General features: G+C 44.8%; 1 protein-coding gene across 4 annotated transcripts in view; it reads left to right on the forward strand.

The window, feature by feature from the left end:
* COL27A1 (collagen type XXVII alpha 1 chain) overlaps positions 1-26,189 on the forward strand; it is a 244,751-nt gene that overhangs the window by 149,094 nt on the left and 69,468 nt on the right. For all 4 annotated transcript variants that reach the window (XM_027869712.1, XM_027869713.1, XM_027869714.1 and 1 more), the window contains 4 exons: positions 1,434-1,487; positions 2,353-2,406; positions 14,315-14,368; positions 25,237-25,290. In XM_027869712.1, the coding sequence (XP_027725513.1) occupies positions 1,434-1,487; positions 2,353-2,406; positions 14,315-14,368; positions 25,237-25,290 (216 nt within the window). The remainder of the gene's footprint in view (positions 1-1,433; positions 1,488-2,352; positions 2,407-14,314; positions 14,369-25,236; positions 25,291-26,189) is intronic.

Genomic DNA, 26,189 nt, shown 5'->3' on the forward strand with positions numbered 1-26,189 from the left:
AGGCTAAGCTTTGGGGGAGCTAGGAGAATAAATAAGGCCATCACACCTTTTCTCAGAGAGCTTATAGTCTAAGGCAACACAGGTAACAATAGAAGGTAGATTGCAGTGAGGAGTGATACAAACAGTGCTTTGAGAATTCTGTGGAGGGAATGATCGTGTCTGGCTGAAGTAATCAAGAAAGATTCATGGAAGAGGCAGTATCGGAAGTTTGAGTAGGATTTTAACAGGAAATGAAAGAGGAAACATTCCAGGCAAAGGGAATAGCATGAACAAGGTATGAGAGTGCATTTTCAGGAAAAAGTGAATAATAATAATGAGGAGAACTGGAGAGCTGGATGTATTCATATCATTTTATTTGATCTTCATAACAACCTTGTGCTATTAATTATTCAAGTGTTATCATCCCCATTCTATAGATGAGGTGAAATTACTAGCCCAGAGTGCCCCAGGAAGTACCCTACAGATCCAGCATTCAATGCCAGGCCTTAGGAATACATATCAAGTGTCATCCTTCTACCCCACAGCTGTTTCCTGCTGGTTGGAGCACAGGGTACATGTGGGTTGGATTTAGATTGTGAAGGGCCTTGGATGTAATCATTATCCAAACAGTTGAATGATAACAGGGAGGGAAGGCATCAGAGATCGTGTGGATAGATTGGGATTGGGGAATTTTGTTGTGCAAGGCTTCCTAGAGAAAGTTAACCTTGAAATGTCCTATAAAGGAGGGAAAGGATGACATGGTATTGGGCAGGAAGATTGTTCCATGCCATCAATGAGAACTTTATCCCAGTAATCTCATTCCAAGCCCATATCTCAATCTGGAGTAGATACATCTATGGCTGATGGCTGATGTCGAACATGGTTAGGTGAGAAGCTGATGTCTGGATAGACAGGAGCAATTAAACCCCAGGACAGCAGACATTCAGATGTATGGCAATTTCCATAACAATAATAAACTAACATCTTTATAGCACTTTAAAGTTTGCAAAACTCTAATTACACTTGATTCTTATGCCAATTCTGTGAGGTAGGTGCTATTATTATCCCCATTTTACAGAAGAGGAAACTGAGGCTGAGAGAGGTTAAGTGACTTGCCCAGGGTCACATAATTTGTAAGTGTTTGAGGTGGGATTTGAACTTTGAGAATACCTTGTGTCCTTTAAGACTCAGCTCAAATACCACTTTCTGATCCCCAGCCTGCTTTCCCCTCCCTCAAAATCACCTTGTATCTATTTTGTGCCTAGTTCATATACTGCTAGTTATGTGCAAGTGATCTTTTCCTGATGGAATGTTAGCCCCTTGAGGGCAGAGACTTTTCCCTTTTGTTTTTGACCCTCTCAGCCTCACATAATGCCCAGTACATGAGGTGCTTAATACATATTTATTGATCAGTTGATTCCTACACACTCATTGATGTTTCTCCTTTGTTGAAGGGTGGCCGAGGTGCAATGGGACCACCAGGTCCTCCTGGAGCCAAGGGGTCGATGGTAAGGAGTAAGTCTGCATTCTCTCACTCTATCCCCACTCTCTCTTTTTCTAAAGTGCAGGTCTGACCATGTTACTGCCCTGCTCTATGAACTCCAATGGCTCCCTATTGCAACTACAATCAAATAGAAGTTCCTCCATTTAGTTTTTGAAGCCTTGCACTACCTGGCCCCAACCTACTTTTCCAACCTTGTCGTTCATTACTCTCATTCCTACATTCTCAGCGCCAGCAAAGCTGATCTTTCTACTGGTTCTCACATAACACTCCATGGTGGTCCACCATGTTTGGTATTCATTCCCACCTCACTTCTACCCCTTAGTTTCCTTCAGATTTCTGCTCAAATACCTTCTGCATGACCCTTTTCCTGATCCTTCCAAGCTGCTAGTGCTCTCACCTTCCAAATTTACCTCATATTGATTTTGTAAATATTTTTATCCACCTATATATGTACATGTTATCTCATCCAATAGAATGTAAGCTCCTTGAAGTCAAGGACTGTTTCGTTCTTGTTTTCGTCTCTCCCATGAGCTCCAGTCTGATAGTTCCACCTACAAAGTAGATGCTTAATAAATACTTATTGTTTAAACTGTTGGCTCTGGGATGGTAATTCTCCTTTCATCCCATCTCCTCCTCTTTGCCTTCTTCTCCTCATACCTCAACTGGATGCTTCAAGATCCTTCCATTCATCCTTCCCATCATTAAAGAAGAGAGAGCTTAGGGTTCCCAGGGACCTGGCCTCTTGGCCCATAACCTTGATGCTACCTTGGCTGTAGTTAATTAGGTTAGCTGAGGGCAGGGCTTGAAGTAAGAAGCATTATTCCTATGAGCTCATCACAATTATTCCCCCTACCCCTCTGTCTTTCTAGGGTCATCCTGGGACAGCAGGTGGAGTCGGAGATCCTGGAGACCCCGGGCCCCCAGTAAGTACCATCCCAAAAGTAATACCTGAGCAAAGACCCACTTGGGAACCCCGGCTATCTAGTCAGAGAGCCTGAGGTCATATCCCACATTCTCTAAGGTCTGCCACTTTATTTCCCTATGCCTCAGCTTCCCAATCTTTACAGCGAGGGGGTTGGATTAAGGGATAAAGTTGGATGGATAGGTTTGGGCCAGATTATGGGAGGCCTTGAAAGGCCAGGCTGTATTTGGTACTGAAGGGAAAATGAAGCCACTGAAGATTTGAAATGAATTTGGAAAATAGGGAAGGGAAGAGTGGAGACTCACAGAATTGGTTGGAGAAGCATCTTCCATCATTCCCAGCAGAGACAGGGAGTGGATGGAGATGCAGATTGTGTGTGTGTGTGTGTATGCATACACACACATATATGTATGTATATGTATACGTATATGTATATATGTATAATTTTATTTTTATTAATATCTTTCATTTTAACATTCATTTCATTTTCATTTCATTGTCCCCTCCCCTTTCCTCCCTAACGAGCCATCCCTTGTAGCAAAATTTAAAAAGAAAAAGGAAAGAAGGCAGTTCAGCAAAACCAATTAGGTCTGACAGTGTACGTAATACTCTTCCTCTTCAAAGAAGAAGGTATCTTTTCTCAACTCTCCTGGGACAAGCTTAGCTATTACTAATTACAAAGTGTTCAATTTGTTGGTTGTCATCACTGTGTGTACTGTTTTCCTTCTGGTACTTACTTGACTTTGTTTTTTGTTTTGTTTCACATCTTTCCTTTGCTTCACTGTACTCTTGGTTCATGTACTGTAGTTTGTACACGTACCCTTTCCCAAACAATGGCCATCTACTTTGTTTCCAGTTCTTTGCTCTCACAAGAAGTACTACTATGAATATTTTGGTATCTTTCTTTCCCTCTTTGAACTCATTGGGGTATATACTTAGCAGTGAGATCTCTGGGTCAAAGGGTGTGGACAGTTTACTTTTTAAGCATAATGATAAATTGCTTTTCAGATTGCTTGGACCAGGGGTGGAGAACCTACAGCCTCAAGCCACATGTGACCTTCTAGGTCCTTGGGTGCAGCCTTTTGACTGAGTCCAAATTTTACAGAACAAATCCTTTTATTAAGGGGATTTGTTCTGTAAAGTTTGGATTCAAAGGGTCGCAGTTGAGGACCTACAGGGCCACATGTGGCCTTGAGGCTGCAGGTTCCCCACCTCTGGCTTGGATAAATTCTTAGGTCCACCTATAGTGTATGAGTATACCTGTCTTCCCATACGGAACACAGATTTAGGAGGAAAGAAGACAGGTTTTGTTTTGGACTTGTTGAATTTGAAAGGCTAAAAGGGCATTCAGATGAAGGTGTCCAGTAGGTGGTTGGAGATATGAGACTGGAAATCAGAGGAGAACATGGGGCTGAAGATAAAGATCTGGGAGTCATTTCATAGTCATTTTTGAGTCTTACCTGTCTTTTGAGCCCTAAAATTAATCAATCTCTTCAGTTTTTCCTTTTGGTCTCTGTCCCATGTGTTTCATTTCTATTACCAACACTCTGGTTCATGATATTATTGCCGCTTGTCTAATTTGGTGCAGTAGCCTCTTACCTAACTCATGGGATTGCTCTGAACACAGTGCTTTGTAAACTGTAAAACATGATGTAAGCATGGTGGTCGTGGAGATGATGGTGATGAGGAGAGAGCCCACCCCTTTCAAATTCCATGATCCACACTGATAATTCTTCTTTATATGCTTGCATTGATCTTTGGCAAGGGACCCCAGTGCTCCCAAGGCCAGATGTTGATTTGAGCTAGGGATCAGGAGGCTGAATCTGTCTAACTGGGCTCCCATTGCTTGAGAATTGCTTAATGAAAAACAAGCATCTTGTCACTGGCATCTGCCGTCAGTTCCACACATATTCTATCAATTATCTCTCTCCAAGCTGAAGGAATACCCTGGCCTTGATTAATGTGTATCTCCAAGGGGAGTCTCTCCTGTTGGATGAGAAGGGGCTAGTCCCAGCCAACAAATCAGATAAAAACTTTTCCCCATTCTGCAGGAATTGATTAATAACAATTGTTATGGTACTAGTTGCCATGGAAATGAGCCAGCAATGAATGAGACTCAGTTGTAGGGTAGAGAGAGGAGAGAGAGGCAGTATGGTCCAACAGTAGAATACTGGTTCAAAAATGGGAACTGAGTTCAAATCCTCATACTATCACTGGTCTACTATGTGACTCAAACTCTCCCCACCTTTGCTTCCTCCCTGGAAAATTTTTTCCTGCCTCCCAGGGAAGGGCAGATACTCCAGGGAACTGGGGTTTCTACTGTAGGGAGCAAGATGCCACCCACCCCTCTGTCATAACCCATTCCCTCCAAGGGGTGTTCTTGAAGGAGCCAGAGGGCAAGTGCCTTGCACATGATAATGCCATGTTTCTACAGTACTTTAAGGGGTATAGAGTGCTTTCCTCAACCAAGGAAGTAGGTCATATGAGCTTTTTTTTACCCCCATTTTACGTATGAGAAAACTGAGGCTCATGGGAGGTTCATGGCCAAGTTCATATAGCTAGTATCAGAGAAAAAACTTGAACTGAAGATTTCATTCTGGACATTGAGTGTTCTTTTTGGTGGTTAAAGGAACCCAGAATCCTTAGCTCTTAGTCTGTGGCTCAGGCCACAAGCTTTACTATCACCTTTCTGCCAGGGAACATCTACTCTACTGTATGCCATCTTTTGGGTGGAAGGGCTGAAGAGGAGATCAGGCTGCTCTTGTCCTGCCAGCCAAGTCACTTTTCAAGCAGGCAGCATGGAAGGCATTCTGTTCCTGCATCGGAGAACTAGCAGCATGCCTAGTTCAGTCAGCACAGGCAGGGGCCAGATTGGGGCTTATGGAGCCCCCAGCACAAAGGGGCTTTAAGGCTGCTTCCAGTAGGGCTGAACTTCCTGTGCCAAGTGGTTAGTTTGGTCTGGAACAGGCAAGGAGAGGGGACTGTTTCTAGCCTCCCCATGGGCACCCACAGAGCTGGCTATATGCCTTGCTCTTCCTCTTGGCCATGTTCCTCCTCCCCCAACACTGGTCGTGCCTTTCCCGTAGTCAGGCCTCGGCTGCTATTCCACTCCCTAGATGCCTTGGCCCTTCCAAGGTGAGGCAGTCGATCAGCCTCAATGAATAAGCATTTCGTTGGTTACTCATTATGTATCTGGTCCTGTGCTAAATACATGAAGAAACAAAGAAGACATGGTCCTTGCCCTCAAGGAACATACCATCCAATGGGAAACAATACTAACACCATGGAATCAAGAGGTTAAATTATTTGGTTCAGATTCTTAATTCAAAGGAGAAGGAAATTAATTAGATCAGGAGTAGTCAGGAAAGATTAGAGCATTTAGAGCTGCAAAGGAGAGATCACTGCGTCCCGGACTCCTTAACCTGGGGTTAGTGAACTTGTTTTTTTAAAAAATATTTTGATAATTATGTTTCAGTAGAATTAGTCTGTTTTATAATTCTATGTGTTTTATGTTATGCATGTAAAACATTATCCTTAGAAGGGAGGGGCCTATAGGTGTCACCAGACTGCCATAATGATCAATGACACAAAACAGGTTATAGGAATGTACTGGTAAATGGTTAACCACTGGCTCATTGGGGGAAAAAATATGTGCATGACACATTTTTAAGTTTAATCTGCATTATTAAAATTTTTACTTCACCTCCTTAAGTGTGGACAATCTGCAAAATAATAAATCAAACCCTGATTTGGAGCATTTGCTGATTTACAAGGTGTAAATGCTCATGCTGAAAATTTAGTGACCAGCTCTCTCAAGCTCATATGAACAAGCTCCAGCTCACCACATGTGTTAGTACAAGCCCTTTATTTTATATATAAGAAGACTGAGGCCTACAGAGGTGAAGTAATTTACCTGGGAACACTTAAGCAACGAGTAACAGAGCTGAGATTTAAGCCTGCTGCTGTAATTCCAGGTCCACGTCTCTCTCTCTGCTGTAGCAGAGGAGGGAGCTGAGCTGGGCTTTGATAGATAGGTGGGACTCAGGATTCAGAGAGGAGAAAGGAGGTAATTTTAGCAAGAGAAACCAAAATGAACCAAGGGATATAAGGTTCCTCCTAGAAGATTCAGTAGAATCCCTGGAATTGTCAATAGAATAGAATCCTCAAATGTAGAATGTAACCTCCTTGAGGGCAGAGACTGTTTCATTTCTGGTTTTATGCCACTAGCACCTGGCACAGTGCCTGGCGCATAGCAGGCACTTAGTAAATGCTTATTAACTGATTGGTTGATAAGCCTGAATGGGCTCAGATTAGCCTGGAATGCCCAGCAGAATGGTTTAGACTTATAAACTAAAAGACACAAGACATGGGGAGACCAGACAAGAATTTGCAATGCAGGTAGAGGTCAGAAAGACAGGCCCAGACAGGAGGGCTGGTATTAAGCTCCATTGATAGTCTGAGTCTTTGTACCTACTTATCAAGGGAGTGTTGACCATTTGCCAGGGTGTAAGGGCAGGGTCAGACTGGGGGAAAGCTGCGTGCGAACCAGAATCCACACCTGGTCCAGGAACTCAGGAAGCCAAGTCAATCCTGACACTACAAATCAAGTTACTCCAACCTTCTATCTCAGCAAGCTGGCTGGGAACAGAGCCATTTTGAGGAATTCAATCAGAGGGAAGGGCCACCTTGGCAGCTGGGGACGCTGTCTTAGGATGGATTCCTGGGTCCCTTTCCAACTCCCCAGGCAAGGCACTTAGCCCTTCTTTGAAAAAAAAGTACTTCTGTACTTTTATTTTTAAAAATATATTTATTAGTTATTTATTTTTTAACATTCTTTTTAAATTTTGTTCCAGTCTCTCCCTCCCTCTCACCCCTCCCCCACCCACAAAAAGGCAAACAATATGGTATCAATTATACATGTGAAATCATGCGAAACATTTCCATATTAACCATATTTAAAAAAAAGCAAAAAAATTAAAGTGAAAAAATTATACTCAATTTTCACTCAGAGTTCATCAGTTCTCCCTCTGGAGGTGGATGGTATTTTTCATCATGAGACCTTTGGACTTGTCTTAGATGACAATATTGATCAGACTAGCCAAGACTTTCACAGTTGATCATCATTGCATCATTGCTCTTACTGTGCACAATGATCTCCTGGTTCTTTTCACTTCACTTTGCATCAGTTCATATAGGTCTCACCATGTTTTTTCTGAAACTACCCCCCTTATCACTTATTATAGCACAATAGTACTCCATCATAATCAGATGCCACTACTTATTCAACCATTCCCCAATTGATGGGCATCCCCTCAATTTATAATTCTTTGCTACCACAAAAAGCTACTATAAATGTTTTTGTACAATTAGGTCTTTTTCCTTTTTAATCTCTTTGGGGTACAGACCTAGTAGTGGCTTTGCTGGACCAATGGATATGCACAATTTTATAGCCCTTTGGGTTCCAGATTGTTCTCCAGAATGGTTGGACCAGTTCACGACTCTACCAACAGTTCATTAACGTACCTATTTTCCATCATTTCCTCTAGCACTTGTCACTTCTGATAGGTGTGAGGTGGTACCTCAGAGTTGTTTTAATTTGCCTTTCTCTAATCAGCAGTTATTTAGAGCATTTTTTCATATTCCTAAGATAGCTTTGATTACTTCACCTGAAAACTGCTTGTTCGTATCCTTTGACCATTTATCAATTGGGGAATGGCTCTTTTTTTAAAATTTTACTCAGTTCCCTATATATTTGAGAATATATTTCTCTTTATCAGAGGAAGTTGCTGTATTTTTTTATATTACATAGATAATGGTCTATGATGCCTTTTTAGCAAAATGTAGTTTCCCTGATTATCTCTTTCAGTTTGCTTTTGCTTTGTCTGAGATCATGATTGCTACCTCTGCCCTCTTCACTTCAACTGAAGCATAATAGACTCTGCTCCAGCCCTTCATTTCAACTCTATGTGGCTCTTCCTGCTTCAAATGTGTCACTTGTACACAACATATTGTTGGATTCCAGTTTCTAATCCATTCTGCTATCCATTTCCATTCTTTGGGTTAGCTTATCTCATTTGCGTATATGATCACTAACTGTGCATTTCCCTCCATCCCATTCTCCTCTGTTTTCCTCTCTTTTTATCCCGTCCCTTCTCAGAAGTCTATTTTGCTTCTGACCATTGCCTCCCCCAATCTACCCTCCCCTTTATCATTCCCCCCATATCTCTTATTCCTTTCCCCTCCCATCTCTCTATTGGGTAAGATAGATTTCTATACCCAACTGTGTGTTGCTTCCTTCTTTGAACCAGTTCTGATAAGAGTGAAGTTCAACATTGCCTGCCAACCCCTCCGTCCTGTCTTCCCCTCCACTATAAAAGCCCTTCCTTGTGCACCTTTATGGAAGAAAATTTGTTCTGTTTTACCTCTCTCTTCCCCCTTCTCCCAGTGCATTCCGCTTTCTCTTCCCTGCATTCTTTTTTGGAGATCATCCCAACATAATTGACTCACATCAGTGCCTTCTAACTATGTAGACTCCTTCTAACTGCCCTAATAATGATAAAGTTCTTAGGAGTTACATGTATCCTCTTCCCATATAGGAATGTAAACAATTTAACTCCATTGGGTCCCTTATGATTACTCTTTCATGTTAACCTTTTTATGCTTCTCTTAAGTCTTATATGTGAAAGTGAAATTTTCTGTTCAGCTCTGATCCCTTCATCAGGAATATTTGGAAGTCCTCTGTTTCATTAAATATCCATTTACCCATGAAGGATGATACTCAGTTTTGCTGGGTAGGTTATTCTTGGTTGTAATGCTAGCTCCTTTGCCTTCTGGAATATCATATTCCAAGTCCTCTGTTTCTTTAACATGGAAACTGCTAAATCTTGTGTTATCCTGACTGTGGCTCCACAAGATTGGAATTGTTTCTTTTGAGCTACTTGAAATATTTTATCTTTGATTTGGGAGCTCTGGAATTTGGCTACAATATTCCTGGGAGTTTTCATTTTGGGATCTCTTTCAGGAGGTGATTGGTGGATCCTTTCAATTTCTATTTTACCCTCTGTAAGATATTGGGGCTTTATAATTTCTTGAAATATAACATCTTGACCCTTTTTATGATCATGACCTTCAGGTAGTACAATAATTCTTAAATTATCTTTCCTTAATCTATTTTTCAGGTCAGTTGTTTTTCCAATGAGGTAGTTCACATGTTTCTTCTATTTTTTCATTCTTTTGACTTTGTTTCATTGTTTCTTGCAATTCCATGGAGTCATTAGCTTCTAGCTACCCAGTTCTGCTTTTTAAGGAATTCTTTTCTTCAGCGAATTTTTGTACCTCTTTTACCATTAGGCCAATTTTGTTTTTTAAGGTGATTATTTCCTTTAGTATTTTTGTGTCTCTTTTTACCAAGCTGTTAATTAATTTTCTTGCATTACTCTCATTTCTTTTCCCAAGTTTTCCTCTACCATGTTTATCTTGTTCCTTAATTCTTCCAGGAATTCTTGCTGACCTTCAGTCCAATTAGCATTTGTCTTTGAGGCTTTGCTTGTAGCTGTTTTCACATTGCTGTCTTCTGAGTTTATCTTGGCATTCTCTGCCACCATAGTACCTGTTTATGATCAAGTTCCTTTTTTTGCCATTGGTTCATCTTCCCAGCTTATTTCTTCACTCTGAACTTTATGTTAAAGCTAGGCTCTGCTCGCCTGGGGGTAGGAAGACAAGCTTCAGTATTTTTTGTGCTGGTCTTTTCAGACCTAATTCTGGAGGTCGTCAGGTTTTCAGTTCTTCCAAGTTAATGTTATTCTGGGAGAGGTATGGTCACTGCTTTCTTGGTCTGCCATCCAGTCTTTACCTGGGAAAGTCCCCTACTCCCCTAAAGCTGCAAGTACTACTGCTTCTCTTGGCCCTGGAACTATGACCAGGGTTGCTGCTCCCTTGTGATTAACCACAAGCTCTCCTTTCCACCCTGGAACTGTAACACAGAATTAAATATGGCAGTAGAGTTACCAGTCAGTGTCAGCTCTACCCAGTGCCAGCAAAGGGTGCCTTCTCATCTCTTTCTGACCAGTTGTCCCACCCCCTTACCATCTCTGGACTGGGAGCTGCCAAAGCTGCTGCTGCTGCTGCCGCCGCCGCCGCCGTCCTGACCGCTTCCAAAGTTGGTCCTCCACTGTGCTCCAGGCCTCTGCCCACCCCAGTGTTACAGACCTCTCCTGTGGACCTCCTAAGTTGTCTTAGGCTAGAAAAATGTCTCCTTCTGATCTTTTGTTGGCTCTGCTGCTCCAGAATTTTATTTGAGGTGTTAATTTAAAGTTGTTAGGAAGGGAATGTTGGGAGAGCTCCATTGGGTCCCTGCTATACCATCTTGGCTCCCCCTCCTCCACTTAGCCTTTCTAATCCTCCGTCTCCACAGCCATACATTGGGCATCAGAGAGACTGGAGAGTCACTAACAGGCCCCACAAAATGATGGGTGAGTGAACTTAGAAGCAGCCTGCTTAAGGGACTATCATGCCTGAGTCTCAAGAATGAGACCTCAGGGAAATGGGACCTGAGGGTCTGGGAGATCACCATGTGGAAATGAGCTGCTCTCTTGCGTGTGAAATCTCCAGCCTTATTAAGTCCAGCTGTGGCTCATTCTTCCCAGTTATGTGGAGGCTGTAGCCAAGTCCTAGCCTGTGTGCCTTTGAGGAGGCTCTAACCTGAGCTATAATAATACTAGGAACTGGGAAGGAACCTTTGGCTTAGTCTGAGAAGGAGGCTCAGAAAGGGGAGAGAACAAGCCGTGTCTTCCTTTCTATCGCCATCATCATTGATTGGTGTTCATTTTGAACTTTGTCTGAGAGCTGGACCCCAGGGGCTTGGGAATAGGGTGGGACAACTTCCTACCAACCAGTTGCCTCTCAGAAGACCCAGGTAATGAGAATTCTGGGGACCATGGACATGTATTAAATAATAGTATAGGATCATAGATTTAGATCTGGAAGGAACTTCGGAAGTTATCTGGTCCAAGGCCCTCCTTATTGCAGATGAGGAAACTGAGGCCCAGAGAAGTAGTGATTTGTTCAATGTCATACATACAGTAGCCCCAGTGGTAGAAACAGGGCTCTAACATACTCGGACTTCAGATCAGAAACAAATTTAGGGTTAGGGTTAGGGTTATAGTCAGAGGCAAATTTAGGGTTACATCTTTACATCAAACCAAGCTGTCATATGTGTGTGTGTGTCATTACATGAAACTAATGAGCAGTGTGACCTTAGGCCATCCACTTTTCTGAGCCTGAGTTTCATCATGTTTGAAGTGAGGATGTAAAACTAAATCTCCAAGGGTCCCCTTCCCCTCTGACCATCTGAGTCCAGGTTTTAATCCTTTATCTCATTTGTTCCTTACAATGAAGTAGGCATGGCAGGGATTATTATCCCCATTTTATAGACAAAGAAACTAAGACTGAGAGAAAGAAAGTGATTTGCTCAAGACCATCCCTTGAAATTACTGGCTGAGCCAGGAGCAGAAGCCAGACCCACCTCTCACCTTTTGGAATTTCCCAGTTCCAAATTGCACATGTGTTGTGGTTAGGAGATAGCCCCATAAAAATGGCAGACACTTGCCCAGCCTCCCTGCTTCTGGTATCCAGGAGTCAAATCTGTTGATTCTTCAGGCCAACCTAGTTTCCTTACCCTGGATCCACTTCAGACAAGAAAGCTAACAGAACAGGGCCTACCCCGTGTTCTCTCCCTCCACCCCTCCTTAACCCCATCAGTGGCCTGGTGTCTGCCTCGTTTTAGGCATCACGACCCTCTTTCTCGGCATTGGGAGCACTGAGGAAGGAGTGGAGATGGGAGCAGCAGATGGAGTTATTTTTCCAAACACCAGAGCGGGGCTGTGGCTTCCCCCCTGGCAGCTGGAGAGAGACTCTCTATGCTCATAAAATGAACACACCCGGTCTGGGAATCAGGGAGATGAGAGTGCAGGGGAATCTTCCCAAGCCTCCAAAAGGATTCTGTTACTCACACTTCTACCCAGACCTTTACGGCAGTCACTGTGCTGTGTGTAGCTACACAGTCACACAGATGGAGCTTAGGGTCTGGAAGAGATGAGGCAAATGCTTACACCTGCTTCCTCTCCTATCTCTTTATCCCCTTCTTTTCTTTCCCACTTTCTTCCCTTATTTATCACATTCTTCATTCTTCTCTGCTACCTTCCTTTCATCCATCTCTCTATCCTTTCTCCTTCCTTTACTGTCTTGTTTTCATTCCCTCTCTTTTTCTTTCTTTTCTTCTTTCTCTTCCCCTTACTACTTCTCTCCTTCCCTATCTCCTTCATACCTTCTCTGTCCCCTTCATTGTCTCCCCATTTCTTCTCCCCCTCTTCCCAATCTTTCCTGGACCATATTTCCTCTTTCCTCTGGCACCAGAGTGGACTTAGATTTTGCTCGCTGCTCAGAGCCTTCTCAAGGGGTATTTGCTTGGGAAAGGCCAGGGTAGGACATAGCCTTTCAAGGTGATCCTATTGTCTTAGCCTGATAATACTGATAGCTCACACTTACATAGCACTTTACAGTTTACAAAGCACTTTCTTTACAACAGTGCTATACCCATTTAGCAAATGAGGAAGCTAAAATTCTGACTCTATATCTAACAGTCTTTTTACTACACACTGACCAGCTAAGTGAGGGCAAGAGGAGCTTTGGTATATTTTTTGTATATCTGTGGATGTCTGTGTTGTCTCACCTGTTAGAATGTATTGTTTCATTTCTGGTATGTATCCCCAGCACCAGGACATTAGCTGACACTAATGATCGTTAGCTGATTGATTGATGCTTGAGTGGCTTTGGGTAGGATCATAGGGTCATAGATTTGGAGTTGGAAAGGACCTGAGAGGCCTTCAGGTGCAACTCGCTCATTTACAGGTGAGGAAACTGAGACCCACAGCGAGCATTCAATGACTGGCCCAGGGTCACGGAGCTAGTAAATGTCTAAGGAGGCATTTGAATCCAGGTCTCACTGACTCCAAATCCATCACCTCTTCACCATTCTAGAGAGTATGTGGTTAATGGTACCCAGGGTCACCATACCTCCCCATGTGATTGATTATTGAATGAAGAAAAGGGAGGGGCATAGTCAGTTGAGTGATATTGTCACCTGTTAACAAACTTCAAAAAATGGTAGAGCCTGACCCCACCCTCTGCTTACTGACTTCCCAACCAGTAGTCAGCAATGGGTGATGGTTGCACCCACCCTTTTGGAGTGGGAGTGCTGCTGGTCCTACCACTAACTCCTGACACACCAGTTCACCTTATACCTCTGATTCCTTAAATCTGACACCTGCTGGAAAAAAAAATCCTTACCTACCTATACAAATCAGAGACCTTCTGCAGCTTAGTAGATAGTTTAATGAGCTGCTGTGGCCAAAAAATATTCCACATCTGATGGCCAGTTAGAGAGGGCAGGCACATGTCATCTCTGGGCCCATGCACTCCTTTTTTTTTCTGGATTGCAAGAACCTGCCAGAGAATTCAAGTTTATTGGTGCTCATTTGGCTGTGTTGCATAGTGATTAGAGAGCCTGCATGGGAACAAAGAGTGCACACAGTCAGTCAGCTTTCACCTCTGATACATACTGACTCTGTGACCCTGGGCAAGTCACTTGACCTCTTGCCCCAGGCAATCCCTAAGACTCTAAACTTCGAGCTGGTAATGATCTACCCTGAAAGAGTTAGTTTCCTCAATGGAAGTTTCCTATACCAAGGAAAATTTCAGATCTAGACCCAAAAGTCCAAATGGGATATCCAGCCCTCTACAGCTTTCAGCACCTTTTCTCTTTTTCTGGGAGGCATAGTGGTGGTCTCCAGTCTCCTCCCACCTCCACCCAAAGAAACCACTTTTCTAACTTCATGGTTTTCTCACTGCAGGGACCTCCTGGAACTCGTGGGCCATTGGGGATGCGAGGAGCAAAAGGACGTCGGGTAAGCTCCCTCAGAGATCTCTAGGGTAGGAGGCCCAGGTAGGCTGTGCTAAGGGGATGAGGTCATGAGGAGAGGAAAGGAGAAGGGAGACAGCGAGTACCAATCCTGACAACCTCCAGGATGTTTGGGAAGTGACCTCTCTTCATCTGAGCTTTCTAAAGAGAACTCCTCTTACATTCCTTTGAGGATCATTCCATTTGCCCTGCCCTTCCCTCCCCCACTGCCAGGCATAGGAGGGATGGGGGTCAGCATGCCTTTTGGCCCAATAAACATCTTTGCCTATGTGGCCAGAGGCAGAGGCCAAACCCAGGTCTGTGGGCAGTACTGATCTCAGAAATGCCCATTCTTCTTTTCCCTCTGTACTTTGGAAGACTAGCCTGTCCAGCCAGCTGTGTACAGATGTACTCTTTGGCTTCTGTCTGCTGTCCTTTGCATTCTCACGTCCCCATTCAACAGCATCACTCTGGTGTAGGGAAAGTGAGGGGGATGAGATATAAGGGTATGGCCTAGCAAATACTGAAATCAGCAGTATTAAACATATCTGTTTAAGCTTTCCCATAAAAAGGCCTCTTTTCAAAACCCTGTGATGGGTGATAGAAGGTTTAGATTTTTTTTTTATTTTTCCAATGCCCTTTTCTCTTCAGATGGATTTCAAGTGGATTTGGCTTTTCCCAAAACCAGATGGTCTGATAAGCCTGTTGGGCTTCGGGGAGATTAAGAGACATTCCTCAGGCCCAGGCAGGAGCTCCTAACTATACTTAGTGTCACAGGGCTCTGTAGGGGGATTCGGTTCTTGTGTTGAGGAAGCCCCTACATGAGCCTAATGCTTTCTTCCCATCCCTCACCATGTGCCGAGAACTCTCAGCTACCCCAGATACTTGCAGCATCCGAGGCTGGGGACCCAGGATTGTCTCACCAACCCCTCTGACAACTGCTTCTGTTCTCCATTCCTTCCCCTTCCTGGAGAGACACACATTCATTTGAAAGCTTGGCTCTGCGGCTTTGGCCTGCATTTCCTCCACAGATGTCAAACCTAAGAGCTCCCCTGTTCCCAGCCCCCTCCACCCTACCCCTTAGCAAGCTCCCTGTACTCTTTTCCCAACACCGAGTAGAAGAATGCATCTTCTACTTGAGGAAACCCAGGCCCCCAACCACATCAAAGTCCCCCAAGCTGAGCATTTTAGGAGGCATCTGGAACCTGCAGAGTCAGGCCTTTCTGGAGCTGTGTATTGTACCATCAAGATGCTCAGAGGGTTTGGGATCCAATCTTTTAAGTCTTTAAGTCTTGTGTCTCCCATATGTAGAATATGTAAATATGAAATATAGAAATAACCACATAATTTACTGTCCCCACCCCCACCCCTTCTGTAGAATAGTGGTAATAATACTAGACTAAGAGTTAGGAGTCCTGGGTTCTCATCCCAGATCTTCCGTATATTCATTGTAAGACCATGGACAAGTCATTTGTTACATTCTCTGTGCCTTAGTTTTCTCTACTGTAAAATGGGTCTTAGACTAGGCAACCTCCAAGTTCCCTTCTAGCTTTGCCTGGCTGGGAGGCAAACCTCAGTAATATGGGTGACACAGAATTTTGGATTTGTGTAATGTGGTTGCCTTTCCAAGGGAAAAATTGGAGCTGAAGAGAGTTAGTCATTTTATGGAATGGGAAGTGTATGTGAAGTGGGGTTCTTTCACCCAGTAAGGAAAAAAAACTGGATTTGTAGTCAGAGGGCCTAAGTTTGAATCCTTGCTCTACTATGTACTAAGCCTAAGTTTCCTCATCTGTAAAAGCTTGAACCTCCCCATACTGCAAACAAGTCTTTGGGGTCCCTCCAGCCCCCAGCCCCAGCCCTGAGAACTCCCAGGTACATGTTGAGTTTAGAGACACCAGGGGTGGAGGATGAACAGTCTGAGAGGAGACCCTGAGAGGTAATTGGACAGATTTGTCATTCTCAGTGGGTTTCCAATACAATCTTAATCAGGTCTGGAATGGAAACATTCATGAGATGGAGAGTGTTCATTCCAGGCAAGCCAGACTCACAGGCCCATCTTCCAGGACTTAATGAAAAGCATCTCACTTGGGGGAGCAGATATGAAACCATTGTCATATGGCTTTGATTGTAACCAATCTCCACAACCTGGAGGGCTGATGAAGTCTGCACTGTATTAGTTTGGGAATGGGGGTGGTGGGGGGAATGTGTAGTTGAAATTTTAAATTAGCAGCCAATCACATTTTAGTTCAGCCCTCTTGTTTTGGGCCATGTTTGTGCTTCTTTCCCTGACCTCACATCCAGGGCCATCCCTAGGGAGCCTTGGAGCTCAGGGTAAAATCATACTGTGTGGCTCACTTTCTCCCCCCACTCCTGCCCCAATCCCCTTGAACATATGGATCCAGGTGAAATCTGGCTAAAAAAACGCACATCAGAGGCAGCCTTGGAGGGAGAAAGAACAGAATAAAGATTTAGCATGGAGCCCTGCAACCTGTCTGATGTACATCAACGGATCTCAGTTCTTTTTCACATCAGCTGAGGGGGCCAAATCCTTCTTCCTACTCTCTTCTTCAAAGCATGGGGCCCGGGCATGTTGCTCTGTTTTTCTATCTTTTTTTAAACTCTACTTTCTGCTATAAGGTCTCAAAGTGAGATGGGAACTCATAGGTTTGCTTCTTCCAAAGTCTTCTCTCTGGTCATCTCATGGGAGGGCAGAATCACTCCCATCAGAGAAGGACATGAGATCACAGAATCCGGTGAGCAGTAAGGACCTTACACTCAGATTTGTTTATACTCTGAATCTTGGTTCTTCTCAACCTTTAAGAAATGCTGGATGAGAGCTCTCCTATAAAGGCCAGAAGAGAATCCTAAGGACCTCCTAATTAGGAGAGGGCCAACCCTCCACCATTTGTAGGTAAAAAAAATACCCATTAAAAACATCTCAAATTACTCCCTTTCCTTACCCTCTCAACTAAAACCAAAACTCAATTAGGGTCCTGGACTTCTTTCTCAGCATCCTATATGGTCTTCAGGCATGATTCTGTCAATAACTTTCTCAGTCCTACGAAAGGAAATTTAATTACTATATTCAAGCTTGGCCCTTGTGATCCTAAAGGGATATTGAGCTAGGGAAGAAGACATTTTCCCTGGCTATCCAGTCACCCACTCCCTAGGCAGAGACCCACCTATCTTGGGACATGACCTCCAAGCCAGTATCTCAGGAATGTTTAAACCAGGAGTACTTTTTGTGTCATGGCAGTCTTTGGCAGTCTATTTAATCCTATGCTCCCTTTCTCAGAATAATGTTTTTAAATAATTAAAGGAAATGTTGAATTTCAGTTAGAGGTTAATGAAAATAAAGATGTGATTTTTTTCTATCAAAGTTCATGGAACCCCTGAGATCTATCCGTGGGCCCACTGGGGGTCCATGGACCCAAGGTTAAGAACCCCTGGTTTAAACATTCTAGCTGATCCAACAAGATCTTTGCCTTACTGCTCCTTTCATTCTAGTAAGGACTCAAAATAGTCATAAACTTAATTTCTAAGCCTTAATGAGCTAAATAACTGGGCCATTTACCAGACCATTCTGAAACTCAGCTTTCCCCCTGCTAGAGGAGGACAGCTCCTGCCCCTCCCTTCCCAATGAGATCACATCGCAGTGTGGGTGTACCACCGATGGAGCAGGGTGGACCCAAGCTCTTTGGCCAGCCTGCTTTGGGGCTGAGAGTCAGGCTATCCCCCTGCTATGCTTGTCCCTAGCTTTGTCTCACCCACAGGCTGCCTGGCCCCATGCCTCCTCCTTTGTCTGACTCCCTTGTTGCTTTGGGCCAGACAGGAAAGGGCGAGTTTTGTTCATCTACTCTTGGCTCGGAGGACTGAGTTCTTTGGCAGCACGGTGTCAACCTCTGGCAGGAGTCGATAGGAATGTCAGCTGTACCCTTCTGGGTCAGACTGATGGGCTGTCCAGCTCAGGACTCTTTCTGATAGGGGCACCATGGTGAATTAGCTATTTGGCATAGTGGATTGAGATAGATGAGGGTGCTCTCTACTATAAACTCCCCAGCATAGTGGATAGGGCACTGGACTTGCAGTCAAGATGATCTGGATTCAAATCCCACCTCAGATATTTGCTAGCAGTGTGACCCTGGGCAAGTCACTTAAGCCTCAATTTCCTCAATCTGTAGAATGACGATAATAATAGTACCTACTTTAGGAGTTGTTGTGAGGATGAAATGGGATAACACATACAAAATACTCTGCAGACCTTAAAGCCATGAATGCTAGCTATTTTTATTATGATGACTGAGTGTCCTAAGGAGATTAGGGATGTTTCCCTAACATGGAACACAGAATGTTAGCACCAAAAGGATCACCAGGAACGTTTAATTCAACCTTTTTAATTCTACAAATGAAGAAAGGGAGGGAAAGGGATTTGCCCACGGCCACATGGCTAGTAAGGAGTGGAGTTGGACCTCAGCTCTCCTGTGTCCTAGTCAAGCATTCTTTCTGCCCCATCATTCCTGTCTGATACTTTGAGACTAGGTCTTTATTCTAGTAATGAAGATGAGTTTTTCAAAGCAAGTTTCTTTCAGTCACACTTTCCTGGCATCAGATCCATTTGAACCTAGTCCTTCCTTCAGACTTTTAACACACTGATTTTTCTTGATATTAGGACTGGGGCCTAAGCACGGTCATAAGATTTAGAGCTGGAAAGGATCTCGGAGAGGATCCCATCCAGCCCTTTCACCCCACAGATGAGGAAACTGAACAAAGAAAAGGAAAGTGGTGTGTCTATGGTAATACCAATGAGGATTGTCAGAGTTGGGATTTGAATGTATCAGGCTACCTAGGCCAATCCATACCTGTACTGGATTCCTTGACAAGTCATTAATCAGCCTATGCTTGAATACTTCTAGTAATGGGGAACCCACTCCTTCCCAAGACAGTTCTAAGGGTTAGAAATTAGAAAGCTCTAGTTGTTAGGAAGTTTTTCCTTATGTTGAATATGTCTTCCTTTCTGCAACTTTTCCTCAGTACTCTCTCTGGGGCTAGGCAGACAATTTTTCTGTGCAGTCCCTCAAATGTTTGCTTCCTTCCCCCACCATTAAGTCTTCTTTTCTCAAGTCAATATTCCCTAAGTGTCTACTCTGGGCCCAACTTGACACTTTGAAGGATACTGAAGTATAAGACAAAGTCCCTCCCCTCAGGGGGTTTGCAGTCTAATCGGGCAAGCCAGACCAATACATACAAAGCAATTAGCAGACATTCTACTAGGTTGGATGTAATTAAGTGGTGAACTGTGTAGTATATATTAGATGACTAACGATGCTGAAAAGTTGATTTGGTTTTAAGTTAAGTTCAGGACTTTACATTTGTTCTTGTCAAACTTCATCATTCTCTTCTCCAACCAGCGTCATCTCCAACTTCTACTGGAGAGATTTAAAATGGGTGATGATGGCTGGACAGCATCCTTTCAGCAGGTCAGGGAAAGGATCAGGCTCGGTGACAGGAGTTTCTTGTCTTCTCTGGTGGCTGCTTGAAGGACAAGCTCCATTTGCCAGCTCCCCTCCCAGTCCCCATCCCCAGTATCCTTGGCCCACAGAGGGCCACTAGAAACACAAATACTGTTCTGCTTATAGGGGAACTCAGCAGGAGAACCAGGAGAGAAGGGAGACCTTGGTCATGTCAGGCTGCAGAGTCCTGGGGTGTCTTCTGCCCTTCCTCTTGCAATAGGGGCTTCTGGATTTTTCAGTCGTGGACTCAAAATCACTGGAGTCTTAGAATTGGGAAAGCCCTTAGAGACCACCTAGTCCAACCCTCGTCTGAAGAATGTGTGTCTCTGGGCCAGCTAGGTGGTGCAGTGGATAGAGCACCAGCCCTGAAGTCAGGAGGACCTGAGTTCAAATCTGGCCTCAGACCAAACACTTGCCACTGGCTAGCTGTGTGACCCTGGGCAAGTCACTTAACTCCAATTGCCAAAAAAAGAAAAAAAGAAGGCGCGTCTCCTATTCTATCCCTGGCAGGTGGTCATCTAGTCTTTGCTTAAGCATCTCCATTGATGGAAACTTGATGCTTTACAAGGCAGTCTATTCTGTTTCCAAAAGTCCAGAAACTTCTTCCCTATATTGAGCCAAAAACTACCTTTCTATGACTTCCATCCATTGTTCCATCTTCTGGAATGAGACAGTTTACGTGGAATAAGTCCAATTCCTCTTCCAAAGGACAGCCCTTAAAATATTTGAATGCAGTGATTATATTATCAACCCTCTGCCCATCTCTATCCCCCACCAGTCTATCATGGATAGATCTTTGCACTTGGAGTCAAGAAGACCTGGATTCAGACTCTACCCCAGGCACATACTAGCTATTTGATCTTGGCTAAGTCACTTAACCTCTTTAGGCCTCAGTTTCCTCATCTGTAAAATGAGGATGTTGTACTTGATGACCTCTCATGACCCTAATAGCTTTAAACCTATAATTGTTCCTCATAACATGTGGATGCAAGCATGCTTTTCCTGAGAGATTCCATTTTCTAAGTGTCCTGCATAAAATGTGCCACTCAGGCATAGATGTACTGAATGCAGCATCCCAGATGTGATGTGACTAGCACAGCGTACATAAAGGACTGTCACCCTCATATGCCTCTCTTCAAGCACATCAGGCAGCTAGCTGTGTGGCCCAGTGGATAGAGCGCTGTAGACTGAATTCAAATTTGGCCTCAGACACTGACTCTCTAGGTGACCCTGGGCAAGTCACTTAATTTCTGTTTGCCTCAGTTTCCTCATCTGTAAAGTAGAGATGATAATAGTACCTACCTCCCAGGGTTGTTGTGAGGATCAAATTAGATTTGATCACATTTAATTGTAAAGCACTTAGCACAGTGCCTGGCACATAGTGGGGGTTACATAAATGATAACTGTTATTATTATGAAGCCTAAAGTCTCATTAGCCTTTTCAGTAGTCACATTACACTGTTGCCTCCAATTGGGATCAATTATATTTTAGAAGATTCTTCAGTATGAAGCTCTTGGCCACAACTCTGAGATCATGTTCAGACAGGAGGGAAACCCAAAAGGAGTTTCCATTTGCCTCTGACCTTCATATGATTTTTAGAAAAGTGTTTAACTCCACATCTATTGCTTTATTCCTAGACAGGGTTCATTGCCACCAAGCTGAGAAGGCCTCCGGCCAAGGGAGATGCCTTCCCCAAGTCAGACCCAGCAAATTACTGGGTCACTAGGCCAAGTGTGGAGACACTGGGAGAGGCCATTTACCCCACAGCACTCTGGGTCACTGCCCTCCTTCTCTGATGAGTGGCAATCAGTCAATCAACATCTATTAAGAGCCTACACTGTATGAGGCACTAGAGATGCAAATACAAAGGTGGGAAGGCTCTGCCTTCAAGGAGCTTACTTTCTTCTGTGGGAGGGTAAGAGTCATCATAGATTCACAGAATACAAGATTTATGCCTAGTCACTATGTGGTGGGATTTTGTTTATTTTTGGTGGGAGATTAATGACTGGGAGAATAAGGAAAGTCCTCTTCATGCTAGTGTAGATTGTACAATCATAGATCTAAAACAGGAAGGGACCTCAGGGGTCATCTAGTACAATTCCCTCGTTTTACAGGTGAAAAAATGGAGAGAGAAGTGATTTGCTCAAGGTCATAGAGTCATAAGAAGCAGAGCTGACATTTGAACGCTGGTCCCAGGATTCTAATTCCAACACTCTTTCCACTGCCGTGTTGCCTCTCACAATGCCTCTTGAAGGAGGCAGCAATTAAACTGAGTCTCAAAGGGAGTGAGGGGTTCCCAGAAGTAGAGGTGAGGAGGGGGAGCACTCTTGATACAGGGAAAGACCTGAACAGAGGCGCAGAGGTGGAAGATAGAATATTTGAGATGGGGGACCACAAGAGGCAAGTTTGACAGGACCCTCGAGTATATGAGAGGGAGTAAGGTGTGGTCAGCCTGGAAAGGTAGGCTGGAGCGAGTGTGGACGTCTTCAAATGTCAAACTGAGGAGATTGTTTCTGATCGTAGAAGTAAATCCTGGAAATAATAGGACTGCAGCTTCTTGAGCAGGAAGTGGCATCTACTTAGCTGTTGGGGGGAGGATGGACGGGAAAGGGGAGAGATGTTGAGGCCGAGTGACCGGGTACGAGATTATTGCAATAGGAGAGAGGAGAGAGGTGATGGAGGACTGAACGAGGGTGTAGTTACGGAATGGAGAAAAGGGGATGTATTTGAGAGACGCTGAAAGGTAGACTTGACAAGACGTGGCTCTTGATTGGACATGGGGGTGGGGAGGAGAGTGAAGCGTCAAAGATGATTCAAAGGTAGCGAAACTGGGTGATGAGAAGGATCGTGGTGCCTTCGACAGAAAGAAAGCCATTTGAAAGAACAGCCCTTCTTCTTTCATTGTCCAGAGAGCCAGGCCTCAGTTTCCTAGCTGATGCTAGAGCAAATAGGAGAGACTCGTCGCTATGGGGGAGCCAAGTTCTTCTTTCCCTGAAGAGCGTATTCTGGGATCCCAGCCAAGAGCTAGAGGAAGTCTATTACTGCGCCTCTGATAAACTCAGATTTTTCTCTGTTGGGCTCAGTGTCAATCAATCCTGTCTTTTCTGTTTACTCCCGAAGGACGTGTCCCCCCCTTCTCTTCCCTTAATTGTTTGTTGTTCTCTCTGGGATGGGAAGCATGTGGCCACAGCTGTTTTGACTTACAAGGCAAAGAGCTGGTCTGGAGAAGAGGATGGGGAGGTGGAGAGGGCCCAAAGGTTCCCCTTCTAGTCCTCCTGCCTCCTCTCACCGTTCTTATCTTCAGAACTGACACCCTGTATCTTTCAGCCTCCTCCCAGCCAACCCAGGCTCTGTGCTCTTGGTTCTGCAGGGAATGGTTCCCAAGAGCAGCAGCCCTTCGTGCCTCCCCCACCCTCCACCCATCGGTTCTTTCGGTAGCCCCAGTGGGAGATCGTCTCCTGGTTCTGCTGCTTCTGTGTTGGCCTCTTTCCCATCTACTTGTCCTGATCTGTCAGCATGACCAGATGGAGGCCCCATCCAGATCAACTCTTCATTTCGTTTTGGGGGGTTGGGGGCATTCACCATTGCCCGGCTCTGCTTCCCAGGGCCTTCAGTGAAATGTGGTTTGTTCTAGGATCGGCACAATGATTGGATTGGAGTTTCTATCCATTTCCCAATCCTCCCTCCCTGTGTTCCCCTAGTCCAGTGAATAAGCCATCAGTCACCTGTCCTTGACGATTTACCTAGGAGCTGGATTCCCAGCTAGACTGTGTTGTTGCCTTAATCCCAAGATGTTTTCACCATCTCTGTATGCAGCTGGAGAAGTCATAAGATCATGGAATTCACAGCGGGAAGGAACATTAGAGATTATCGAAAACAGCCCCTTCCTTTGACAGATTGGGAAACTCAAGCACAGAGAGTGTAACTTGGCCTGGGTTGTACAAGTAGTTAACAGTGCAAGGACTAGAACCCAGTTTTCTCCAACTCCAAATCCAATGATCTCTGCACTCCTTTACACTGCCCCGGCTCTGCCCATCTGGCTAGACCAGATCTGTCTAACTCTCATGCCAGGTATACAGACAGATCGCCTCTCCCATGACCCTCCAACAGAGCCTGCTTTTCCTGTTGTTGTTTTTGGGTTTATTTGGTTTTTTTTTTGTTGTCAGCCTGTGCTTGGGCTTCCATCTCTTCATCCCCCCAATTACAGAGGGGTACACATGTGCTTCTGTTCCTCTTGTGTTATCTGGTATCTCTTCTACAACCATCTGCTTTTAAGAGGGCAGGGGACCCTGGGCAGATGGTCACTGTTCCTTTGCCAGAGTGGCAAGGGGGAATGAATGCTGAGGCAAAGTATTACTTCCCCAGCAGGAACAAAAGCTTCTGCTAGCAGGATCAGGGTGGGGAGGACTGCAGTAAGGAGGCTGGGGGTAATCAGCAAAGTCAGGCATAGGCATCAGGGGGATTTCCACCTTTCACAGCCACACCTCCATTCAGGCCTCCATCCCCTCTTTCCTAGACTATTGCAATAGCCTCCTAATGTTTCTCTGTGCCCCAAGTCTCTGCCCTTCCCAGTTCATCCTCTATGCAAATGCCAAGCTGATTTTTCTAAAGTGTAGGTATAACCATATTTAATTCCACACACACACACACACACACACACACACACCCAAGGAGCTTCAATAGCTTCCAATCAATTACCTCCATGATCAATTGTAAACTCCTCTATTGGCTTTTAAAGCCCTTCACAAGCTGGCCCCAGCCTCCTTTTGCACTTTTCCATTCTTTTTATTCCTGACTCCCCTCTACAAACTCAACATTTAGCTACACTGGCCAATTCTCAGTTCTTCAAACATGACATTCCATCTCCTGGGAACCTCTCCGCCTTTGCATTGGCTGTCCTCCATACGTGGAATGCTCTGCCCCCTTAGCTTCATCCCCTAGCTTCCCTCGTTTTCCTCAATTTTCAGCCCAAAGCCCATCTTCTGCAAGAGACCTTTCCTGGTCCCCCAAACTGCTTATACCTTCCCCTTTTAGATGATCTTCTACCTACTCTGTATATGTCTGGACGTACCCAGATAACTACAAATTATTTCCCCCCCTAGAATGTACACTGTGAGAGAAGGAACTGTTGTGTGTCTTTGCAGAGAAGGCCAGAGAGCTGGCCCCATGCTTATTCTGGGAAAAAACCATGGAGTGGGAGTTGGAGGGAGTAGGGAAAGTATGGGCTGGGAGGGAGTGTAGGGGCCAGGTTGTGGGTTGGGGTGGAAGCTGGGGGCGGGTAGCACTGCTCCAGGCCTCCCCCTGTTTATGGCCCAAGGGAGACCCCTGCTGTTCACACTGCTCTTCTGACCATCCTCTCTTCAGGGGCCCCGAGGACCAGATGGACCAGCAGGGGAGCCAGGGTCACAAGGTGTCAAGGTATGTGCTCTCCCCAAAATGTATGCTTTCCTGCCCAGAGATAGACCGTCCCTTTTTCCTGGCTGGATTCAGGGGGATGGGAGCATGATTTTCCAACAGCTGAGTCCTGTTAAATCCCTCTGCACTGGTCACCCCCTAAGCAGAGTCAGTATTCCTGTCCAGGGCAGTAGCTGAGCTCCAGATCTGGCCAGGGACACACACACAAAGCCCTTCCAGAATTCTTGGATTGGAAAGGAAGTTGAAAAAAGTTATCCTATCCACCCTTATCTCCACTCCTCTTCCATAGGCAAGACTGCCCTCAAACCCCATGAGCAGAGACTTGGCCAGTTCCAACAAGACCGTGCCGGAGAGTCGGGTGGGGAACCTAGGCCCTCAAGGCCACATGTGGCCCTCTAGGTCCTCAAGTGCGGCCCTTTGACTGAATCCAAACTTCACAGAACAAATCCTCTTAATAAAAAGATTTGTTCTGTAAAACTTGGACTCGGTCAAAAGGCCACACCCAAGGACCTAGAAGGCTACACCCAAGGACCTAGAAGGCTACATGTGACCTCAAGGCCACTGGTTCCCCACCCCGGGTTAGACTCTCACATACTCACACACAGCTTTGCTGACTGTAGGGATTGGGGAGGGGGTGTGGAGGGCAAGGGCACAAAATGATCTGTGGGCAGCTTGGTGCTCTTCCCATGATTAGGAGTACATCCATGAGCAAGTTTCTTCTCCTTTACCAGCCTCAGTTTCCTCCTTTGTAAGAGGAAGGGGGTGGACTTTAAATTCACTTCCAGCTCTAGCAGCCTCTAATTCTGAGACCCAGTCCACTTGCCAGAGAAGGTTTGGAGTGGAGAGGGATGAGGAATGATGACCCTCTCCCCTACCTCAGACTCTAGGCCTTCTGAGCCAGG

The sequence above is a fragment of the Vombatus ursinus genome, unplaced genomic scaffold, assembly GCF_900497805.2.
Source record: "Vombatus ursinus unplaced genomic scaffold, bare-nosed wombat genome assembly UNPS02014793.1, whole genome shotgun sequence".
Taxonomy (NCBI): Eukaryota; Metazoa; Chordata; class Mammalia; order Diprotodontia; family Vombatidae; genus Vombatus; species Vombatus ursinus.